Source organism: Pseudophryne corroboree, chromosome 8, assembly GCF_028390025.1.
Source record: "Pseudophryne corroboree isolate aPseCor3 chromosome 8, aPseCor3.hap2, whole genome shotgun sequence".
NCBI lineage: Eukaryota > Metazoa > Chordata > Amphibia > Anura > Myobatrachidae > Pseudophryne > Pseudophryne corroboree.
In genome coordinates, this window is record NC_086451.1 from 435,902,318 (window position 1) to 435,913,429 (window position 11,112).

Here is an 11,112-nt window from a genome sequence, read left to right on the forward strand (position 1 = left end):
CTTTCACGGTGTATGTGTTGTGTTTTTATTTGGGTATTTTTGTTGTTGTAGAACTACAGGTACCAGCGGACCCATTATTTCCCCGCATGCTGGTACTCGAGGTTCTCCAAGTACCAGCAAGCGGGGAGGCTTGCTGGCCCTTGTAGTTCCACAACAAAAAACAATATTCTTTTTTTTACACACATGGCTATCAACCCGGCACCCACCGCCCAGGGGTGCTGGGGACAGCCTCGGGCTTCACCCCTGGCCCTTGGGTGTCTGGATGGGGGGGACCCCTTGATTTAAGGGGTCCCCACTCCTCCAGGGAACCCCGGCTAGGAGTGACTAGTTGGGGGGGTAATGCCACGGCCGCAGGGACCTACATAAATGTGTCCCCCGGCTGTGGCATTATGTCCCTGGCTAGTGGAGCCCGGTGCTGGTTTTAAAAATACAGTGGACCCCTACATCTTTTGTCCCCCATATTTTTGGAACCAGGACCGGACTAAGAGCCCGGTGCTGGTTGTCTAAATACGGGGAACCCCTGTCCAATTTTTCCCCCAGTATTTAAACAACCAGGACTGGCTAAAAGAGCCCGAGGCTGGTTATACTTAGGAGGGGGGACCTCACACATTTTTTTTTTTACATCAAGTTACTGGAAGCCCTGGACAACAAAATTGCATTCATGTCCTCCTCCCACTCCCTTCCCAGTCCCAAACACTAATTTTTATGATGAGCAGGCAGGCAGCGGGCATTGGCGGCATCGGACTGAGATGCAAATTAGTGGTGGAGGGCTGGGTCAGTTGATGGTGGCCGAGTTTGTAAGCTATTGGCGGTGGCAGTGGGCAGCGGCTCAGAGGCAGTAGCGGGCATTGGCTCGGCAGCGGTAGGGGTCATCGCCAGGATTAGGCGGACATTATGGTAGTGCCTCACCAGCCACTGACCTCACCGCACGCCATTGACCCGTCTATACCCCATGGTACTAATGTGGACCCCAGCATCCTCTAGGACATAAGAGAAAATAGTGTTGTCCATCGAATATCAATCTAGCAACCGGTAATGGTCTGTCAATGGTATTTCAGCATTGTTGACAAGCCACGGATGATAGAATATCGATGACTGACCTCGATGAAGATCACAGCTGCGTTTTGCACAATCGCCTGTGCATGTGAAAAAACAAGCAATCGATTACTCCCACCGATTGTTTGTGACACATGTTTTGATTGCATCAGCAATCGATGGTGGACCAGTCGATGGTCAACATGAGATCCAGACATAGAATAAGACACCATCGACATCATAATGCACCAATACTACTAACATACAGGCATCTCAATATCCTCGTGCAGCATCCATATCGTGCAGCAACAGACTATGCGGGGCAGACGATTAGCCATCACTGACCCCATCTAACATGCAGCAAAGCCCGTGAATGTTCTGTACAGGCCGCCCCGATTGCCCGCCGGCTCTGACGGAATGTTCGCGATGTTTCTCCACGCAGAGCTGTAATCCGACCGACAATCAGTCAAAGAGCGGGTGGGGCGTGGCTCTTGCCTCTCAAAAGCGCTTTCTTATTCTACAACGTTCTAGTGATTTTGCACACCACGCCCACCACCCGCGATGATTGGTTAGATGATTCTGACTGATAGGTGTGTCCGTGGAGAAGCATCGGGAAACTTCCCCAAGAGCTCTGACATCACTGACATCGGCCACCGCTGATTGGACTAAAGTTCTAACACGCTGGAATCCTCGCGAATGTTCATCACTAATGCTGCTCGGTGATTGGCTAATTAGCTGGGAACACTCGGGAAAGTTCGAGAAAGTTGCTAAGCGACGCAGCGAGCATAGTGAGGACCGCGTTGTGATTGGCTGTGAGTGACGTGTGACAGCGCCTGTCATGTATATATGTTGGCTGTGAGCTCCGGTTAGGCAGTTACAGCTGAGATCTCACATACTCAGCGCAGCATAGCGGCTACATACCAGGCATCCAGCACCTGCGTGACCTACAGCCACTACAGCCCAGCTCCTCACCACTGAGCAGCAGATCACCGGCTACAGCACCTGCCTGACCTACAGCCCAGCTCCTCACCACTGAGCAGCGGATCACCGGCTACAGCACCTGCCTGACCTACAGCCCAGCTCCTCACCACTGAGCAGCAGATCACCGGCAACAGCACCTGCCTGAGCCAGCAGAGGGAAAATCCAGCCAGGCTACTGCACCACAAGACTCCCCTGACAAGCACACACTTCCTGGACATCATATAATGGCACCTAAAGGGGCAGCTATTGGCATTGACCTGGGCACCACCTACTCCTGTGTGGGTATTTTCCAGCATGGCAAGGTGGAGATCATTGCAAATGACCAGGGAAACCGCACCACCCCCAGCTACGTGGCCTTCACTGACACCGAGAGACTGATCGGGGATGCCGCCAAGAACCAGGTGGCGCTCAACCCCCAGAACACAGTGTTTGATGCCAAGCGGCTGATTGGAAGGAAGTTCAGTGATGCTGTAGTGCAGTCTGACATGAAACACTGGCCCTTCCAGGTGGTGAGTGATGGGGGGAAGCCCAAGGTGAAAGTGGAATATAAAGGAGAGGAGAAGACTTTCTTCCCCGAGGAGATCTCCTCTATGGTGTTGGTGAAGATGAAGGAGACTGCTGAGGCATACCTGGGCTATCCAGTTACCAATGCCGTCATCACCGTGCCAGCCTACTTCAATGACTCTCAGCGACAGGCCACCAAGGATGCTGGTGTAATTGCTGGACTCAATGTACTGAGAATCATCAATGAGCCCACAGCAGCAGCCATTGCTTATGGCCTGGACAAGGGATCTCGTGGGGAACGTAACATCCTCATCTTTGACCTGGGAGGAGGTACTTTCGATGTCTCCATCCTCACTATCGATGATGGTATTTTTGAAGTAAAAGCTACTGCAGGTGACACTCATCTGGGCGGTGAGGACTTTGATAACCGTATGGTCAGCCATTTTATGGAGGAATTCAAACGCAAGCATAAGAAGGACATCATCCAAAATAAAAGGGCCCTGAGGAGGTTGAGGACAGCCTGTGAGAGAGCTAAGCGTACCCTGTCCTCTAGCACCCAGGCAAGCATTGAGATTGACTCCCTTTATGAGGGCATTGACTTCTACACCTCCATCACCAGAGCCCGCTTTGAGGAACTGTGCTCTGACCTCTTCCGTGGTACACTGGAGCCTGTTGAGAAGGCTCTGAGAGACGCCAAGCTAGACAAATCACAAATACACGAAATTGTCCTAGTGGGAGGTTCCACCCGTATCCCCAAAGTGCAAAAGCTGCTACAGGACTTCTTTAATGGTCGAGAGCTGAACAAGAGCATCAATCCAGATGAAGCTGTGGCCTATGGTGCCGCTGTCCAGGCTGCTATCCTAATGGGAGACAAATCAGAGAATGTGCAGGACCTGCTCCTTTTAGATGTGGCTCCTCTCTCCCTGGGCTTGGAGACAGCTGGAGGGGTCATGACTGTCCTCATCAAACGTAACACAACCATCCCTACCAAGCAGACTCAGATTTTCACCACCTACTCTGACAACCAGCCGGGTGTCCTCATTCAGGTGTATGAGGGGGAGAGAGCCATGACCAAAGACAACAACTTACTGGGTAAATTTGAGCTGAGCGGAATCCCCCCTGCTCCCAGAGGTGTGCCCCAGATAGAGGTGACCTTTGACATAGATGCTAATGGCATACTCAATGTGTCAGCTGTGGACAAGAGCTCTGGCAAACAGAATAAGATTACAATTACTAATGACAAAGGTCGGCTGAGCAAAGAGGACATTGAGAAGATGGTGCAGGAGGCAGAGAGATACAAAGCTGACGATGATGCACAGAGAGAGAAAATTGCTGCCAAAAACTCATTGGAGTCTTATGCCTTCAACATAAAGAGCATGGTGGAAGATGAAGCCATGAAAGGGAAGATCAGTGAGGAGGAGAAGAGGATCATATCCGAGAAGTGTAAGGAGACCATTTCCTGGCTGGAAAACAACCAACTTGCTGAGAAAGAGGAGTATGCCCATCAGCAGAAGGAGCTGGAGAAGGTGTGCCAGCCCATTATAACCAAGCTGTACCAGGGAGGAATGCCCAGTGGTGGAATGCCCGGCTCCAGCTGTGGGGCACAGGCCAGACAAGGTAACAGCTCAGGACCCACCATTGAGGAGGTAGATTAATACCTCTGATTTACAGTGAAGGTGCAGCTCTGATGGACACGGATCTGCTGCAGAGCTGTTTCCCTGTGCTGGGTATTTACTGACTGATTCCATCACACATGGACTGCAACGCTAAATGCTTGATAATTAGGTTTATCACTAGAAGTGTTTGCAAGGAAACATTAGAAATGTTATTTATTCTGTAGTTTCCTACCTCATTGTGATTGTTGGTTAAACTGTTACATTCTAAAAATGTTTTGAAATGAGTGAATCCTGAAATGTTTTATACTGTATTTTGCAATGATTTTGACATTAATAAAAATAATTATTTTTTAATTGGTCTATAGTAGATTATTAGAAATTAGTATTATTATAAGCATTGTTTTCTTTACTCTCGGAGTTGCTTTACAGTGGCTCCATAAGCTGAATTTCATGTACTTTAAATTCATTCAAGGAAATGTACGGTAATCATAAAGTTCAAATGTCATAAACAATGTGGACACTGAGAATATTATAAAATCAAGAAAACACTTTTATCAATTAACCACTAGATGGCGTTATCAGGTATTTTTTAAGAATCTTTGTGAAACAGCGACCGTGACTTAAAGGGATATTTCTCAAATATTGGAGCTTCTGTAATTTTTCTAGCAGAGCCTTTAAAATGACCAGAGTGTATCATACTTGCCTACCTGACCCTCTCCATGAGGGAGAAAATGCTCTGTTCCTGGACTTTCCTGGTAATGTATGATTGCCATCACCTGTGGTGAGCTAGTTAATTGATAAGAAAGGTGTTTCACCACAGGTGATGGCAATCATACATTACCAGGAAAGTCCAGGAACAGAGAATTTTCTCCCTCATGGAGAGGGTCAGGTAGGCAAGTATGGAGTGGATTGGTCGCTATGGCAACATCTTCACATTATCGCTCTCCAAGATTTGATTCATCTCCCCCACAGTGCTCAGAAAATATACATTCCCTGTACAATTAGTTCTTGTTATATTTATGACAAAACACTTACACCCCTTTCAGACTGACAAAAATTTCCCGGGTTATTGCACACGAACGCGCATCAACCCTGGAAATTGCTCAGTGTGAAAGGGTACAGGAACAATATCCCGGGACGAGCGTCCCGGTATTTCATCCCAGGTCTCGACCAGGGTTGAATCCGGGATTGTCCCGGGATGCGGTGTAGTGTGAACGGGTATGCCGGGTCAAGGCGACCCGGCACCCGTTCTCTGCGTAGGAGGAGGTGGTGCTTGGAGATTATCTCCAAGCACAGCCTCCGGTAGCGTCAGCGGTGACGTCACTAACCCGGCAATATGCCGTGTCGGGCCGCAAGTCTGACGTGTCGCACCTGGGAAGCACCCGTGTACACATTCTCGGGTGCGACCCGGCTCTTGTCAGTCTGAAAGGAGTATTATTTGGTAACAAAAAAACATTATTATGAACCAGGACAACTGACTTCTCACTAGTTATATTGTCCCATGGGGTTGGTATCGCATAACTACATCCAGTCCCATGCACCCATAGTGTTCATTCTAGCACCCTGCACCTTTCAAAATCCGTGCAGTTCCTCTTTCCTGCCTGGGGTGTCGCTCTCTGCTGTGGTGCTTCTCAGCACACTCTGATCTGTTACTCAGTGCTGTGATACAGACCTGTGTGTGCTGAGAAGCACCAGAGCAGAGAGCGACACCCCAGGCAGGAAAGAGGAACTGCACAGGATTTGAAAGGTGCAGGGTGCTAGAATGAACACTACACCCATACTGTGATGATACAGGTAGTAGATATTTCATGCAGTCACACGTGCTATGCTATAGATCAGTTAAACTCGGTCCTCAGGACCCCACACGGTTAACGTTTTCCATGTCACCCAGCAGCTGCACTGTGTATCACCAACGGTCACATTTTAAAAATCTACAGGTGACCTGCAAAACATGAACCGTGTGGGGTCCTGAGGACCGAGTTTGAGAACCTGTGCTATAGATAACATATTAAGTCACAGACTACTGCATACAGGTTCTATTTGACAACGTATGAAATAACTGGGTCTGTGCAGTGTACATGGGGGAAGTATAGGATTAATGCAGTCACTGGTGGTAATTCAGACCTGATCTTAGAAGCAAATTTGTTAGCAGTTGCAAAACCTTGGGGGTCATTCCGAGTTGATCGCTCGCTAGCTATTTTTTGCAGCGCTTCGAACAGATTGTCGCCGCCTATAGGGGAATGTATGTTTGCTCTGCAAGTCTGCGATCGCATGTGCAGCCGAGCGATACAAAAAAGTTTTGTGCAGTTTCTGAGTAGCTCAGAACTTACTCAGCCGCTGCGATCACTTCAGCCTGTTCTTGTCCAGAATTGATGTCAGACACCCGCCCTGCAAACACTTGGACACGCCTGCGTTTTTCCAAACACTCCCAGAAAACGGTCAGTTGCCATCCACAAATGCCCTCTTCCCGTTAATTTCCTTGTGATCGGATGTGCGAATGGATACGTTGTTAAATCCATCGCTCAGCAACGATCCGCTTTGTACCCGTATGATGCGCATGCGCAGTTGTGACCTGATCGCAGAGCAGCGAAAAATCCTGGCGTGCGATCAGGTTGGAATGACCCCCCATGTGCACTGCAGGGGAGGCAGATGTAACATGTGCAGAGAGAGTTAGATTTGGGTGGGGGGAGTTCAAACCGAAATCTAAATTGCAGTGTAAAAATAAAGCAGCCAGTATTTACCCCGCACAGAAACACTATAACCCACCCACATCTAACTCCCTCTGCACATGTTAAATCTGCACCCCCTGCAGTGCACATGGTTTTGCCCAACTGCTAACAAATTTGCTGCTACGATCAGGTCTGAATTACCCCCATTATTACATGGGATTAGGAATGTCTGGCAATACACGATACTGTCATAAAAATGGCACCGTGTACCAGGTCACTCAGAATGAGGCTCATTTCCCAGGAGTGCATTTAGGTGTAAAATAATCCATAGCACACAGATAGCGGATTAGTGCAGGGCAGAGGGTGTAGGGACAGGAGGGTCTCATAGGAAGGATATCAGGAGGAAGCAGAGTTCCCACATGGTTACAGGCAGCCCTTGCTCTCCCTCTATCACATCCCATCACCAGGCCCCCAGGACTGCCCATGTCCTCATTTAGGTCTTAACAGCCGATAGGGGGCCTAATTCAGAGCTGATTGCAACAGCAAATTTGTTAGCTAATGGGCAAACCATGTGCACTGCAGGGGGGGGGGGGGGGGGGGGAGATATAACATGTGCAGAGAGAGTTAGATTTGGGTGGGTTATATTGTTTCTGTGCAGGGTAAATACTGGCTGCTTTATTTTTACACTGCAATTTAGATTTCACTTTGAACACACCACACCCAAATCTACGCAAACACACTTAAAGATGAAAAGCAGCAATTGTCTATTTTTGGATGACAGAATAGGAAAGGTGCACCGGTACTGGAAGTCCTGCAATACTTGGTCAAAGGATATTTCTCTATCGTCCTAGTGGATGCTGGGGTTCCTGAAAGGACCATGGGGAATAGCGGCTCCGCAGGAGACAGGGCACAAAAAGTAAAGCTTTAGGATCAGGTGGTGTGCACTGGCTCCTCCCCCTATGACCCTCCTCCAAGCCTCAGTTAGATTTTTGTGCCCGGCCGAGAAGGGTGCAATCTAGGTGGCTCTCCTAAAGAGCTGCTTAGAAAAGTTTAGCTTAGGTTTTTTATTTTACAGTGAGTCCTGCTGGCAACAGGATCACTGCAACGAGGGACTTAGGGGAGAAGAAGTGAACTCACCTGCGTGCAGGATGGATTGGCTTCTTGGCTACTGGACATTAGCTCCAGAGGGACGATCACAGGTACAGCCTGGATGGTCACCGGAGCCTCGCCGCCGGCCCCCTTGCAGATGCTGAAACGAGAAGAGGTCCAGAATCGGCGGCAGAAGACTCCTCAGTCTTCTAAAGGTAGCGCACAGCACTGCAGCTGTGCGCCATTTTCCTCTCAGCACACTTCACACGGCAGTCACTGAGGGTGCAGGGCGCTGGGAGGGGGGCGCCCTGGGAGGCAAATGAAAACCTAATTTGGCTAAAAATACCTCACATATAGCCTCCGGGGGCTATATGGAGATATTTAACCCCTGCCAGAATCCGTTAAGAGCGGGAGACGAGGCCGCCGAAAAAGGGGCGGGGCCTATCTCCTCAGCACACAGCGCCATTTTCCCTCACAGAAAGGCTGGAGGGAAGGCTCCCAGGCTCTCCCCTGCACTGCACTACAGAAACAGGGTTAAAACAGAGAGGGGGGGCACTAATTTGGCGTTAGAAATATATAAAAAAGATGCTATAAGGGAAAACACTTATATAAGGTTGTCCCTATATAATTATAGCGTTTTTGGTGTGTGCTGGCAAACTCTCCCTCTGTCTCTCCAAAGGGCTAGTAGGTCCTGTCCTCTATCAGAGCATTCCCTGTGTGTGTGCTGTGTGTCGGTACGTGTGTGTCGACATGTATGAGGACGATGTTGGTGAGGAGGCGGAGCAATTGCCTGTAATGGTGATGTCACTCTCTAGGGAGTCGACACCGGAATGGATGGCTTATTTAGGGAATTACGTGATAATGTCAACACGCGGCAAGGTCGGTTGACGACATGAGACGGCCGACAAACAATTAGTACCGGTCCAGACGTCTCAAAAACACCGTCAGGGGTTTTAAAACGCCCGTTTACTTTAGTCGGTCGACACAGACACAGACAGGGACACTGAATCCAGTGTCGACGGTGAATAAACAAACGTATTCCTTATTAGGGCCACACGTTAAGGGCAATGAAGGAGGTGTTACATATTTCTGATACTACAAGTACCACAAAAGAGGGTATTATGTGGGATGTGAAAAAACTACCGTAGTTTTTCCTGAATCAGATAAATTAAATGAAGTGTGTGATGATGCGTGGGTTCCCCCCGATAGAAAATATGGGCGGTATACCCTTTCCCGCCAGAAGTTAGGGCGCGTTGGGAAACACCCCTTAGGGTGGATAAGGCGCTCACACGCTTATCAGAACAAGTGGCGGTACCGTCTATAGATAGGGCCGTCCTCAAGGAGCCAGCTGACAGGAGGCTGGAAAAATATCATAAAAAGTATATACACACATACTGGTGTTATACTGCGACCAGCGATCGCCTCAGCCTGGATGTGCAGAGCTGGGGTGGCTTGGTCGGATTCCCTGACTAAAAATATTGATACCCTTGACAGGGACAGTATTTTATTGACTATAGAGCATTTAAAGGATGCATTTCTATATATGCGAGATGCACAGAGAGATATTTGCACTCTGGCATCAAGAGTAAGTGCGATGTCCATATCTGCCAGAAGATGTTTATGGACACGACAGTGGTCAGGTGATGCAGATTCCAAACGGCACAAAGGTGTATTGCCGTATAAAGGAAGAGGAGTTATTTGGGGTCGGTCCATCGGACCTGGTGGCCACGGCAACTGCTGGAAAATCCACCGTTTTTTACCCTAAGTCACATCTCTGCAGAAAAAGACACCGTCTTTTCAGCTTCAGTCCTTTCGTCCCTATAAGAGTCATATCTCCCCAGGGATAGAGGAAAGGGAAGAAGACTGCAGCAGGCAGCCCATTCCCAGGAACAGAAGCGTTCCACCGCTTCTGACAAGCTCTCAGCATGACGCTGAGACCGTACAGGACCCCTGGATCCTACAAGTAGTATCCCAGGGGTACAGATTGGAATGTCGAGACGTTTCCCCTGCGCAGGCTCCTGAAGTCTGCTTTACCAAGGTCTCCCTCCGACAAGGAGGCAGTATGGGAAAAAATTCACGAGCTGTATTCCCAGCAGGTGATAATTAAATTACCCCTCCTACAACAAGAAAAGGGGTATTATTCCACACTATATTGTGGTACTGAAGCCAGAAGGCTAGGTGAGACCTATTCTAAATCTAAAAAAATTTGAACACTTACAAAGGTTCAAATCAAGATGGAGTCACTCAGAACAGTGATAACGAACCGGGAAGAAGGGGACTATATGGTGTCCCGAGACATCAGGGATGCTTACCTCCATGTCCCAAATTTGCCCTTATCACTAAGGGTACCTCAGGTTCGTGGTACAGAACTGTCACTATCAGTTTCAGACGCTGCCGTTTGGATTGTCCACGGCACCCCGGGTCTTTACCAAGGTAATGGCCGAAATGATGGTTCTTCTTCGAAGAAAAGGCGTCTTAATTATCCCTTACTTGGACGATCTCCTGATAAGGGCAAAGTCCAGGGAACAGTTGGAGGTCGGAGTAGCACTATCTCGGATACTGTTACAACAGCAGGGGTGGATTCTAAATATTCCAAAATCGCAGCTGATCCCGACAACAAGTCTCCTGTGCTTAGGGATGATTCTGGACACAGTCCAGAAAAAGGTGTTTCTCCCGGAAGAGAAAGCCAGGGAGTTATCCGAGCTAGTCAGGAACCTCCTAAAATCAGTGCATCATTGCACAAGGGCCATGGTAAAAAAATGGTGACTTCCTTCGAAGCAATTCCAGTCGGCAGATTTCATGCAAGAACTTTTCAGTGGGATCTGCTGGAAAAATGGTCCGGATCGCATCTTCAGATGCATCAGCGGATAACCCTATATCCAAGGACAAGGGTGTCTCTCCTGTGGTGGTTACAGAGTGCTCATCTTCTAGAGGGCCGCAGATTCGACATTCAGTTTTGGATGTTGGTGACCACGGAGGCCAGCCCGAGAGGCTGGGGAGCAGTCACACAAGGAAAAAATTTCCAGGGAGTGTGATCAAGTCTGGAGACTTTTCTCCACATAAATATAGCTAAGGGTAAATTTATAATGCTCTAAGCTTAGCAAGACCTCTGCTTCAAGGTCAGCCGGTATTGATCCAGTGGGATAAAACATCACGGCAGTCGCCCACGTAAATAGACAGGGCGGCACAAGAAGCAGGAGGGCAGTGGCAAAAACTGC

At 48.7% G+C, this 11,112-nt stretch overlaps 1 protein-coding gene across 1 annotated transcript; it reads left to right on the plus strand.

Annotated features, from left to right (window-relative positions):
• Positions 1-1,821: 1,821 nt before the first annotated feature.
• Positions 1,822-4,458, plus strand: LOC134949464 (heat shock 70 kDa protein). The gene has a single exon (XM_063938041.1). It carries the CDS (start codon positions 2,241-2,243, stop codon positions 4,173-4,175), a length of 1,935 nt encoding a protein of 644 aa, XP_063794111.1. The 5' UTR covers positions 1,822-2,240; the 3' UTR covers positions 4,176-4,458.
• Positions 4,459-11,112: the final 6,654 nt, after the last annotated feature.

Coding starts and splice junctions, on each gene's coding strand:
- LOC134949464 (XM_063938041.1), top strand. CDS start 2,241: ATGGCACCTAAAGGGGCAGCTATTGGCATTGACCTGGGCACCACCTAC.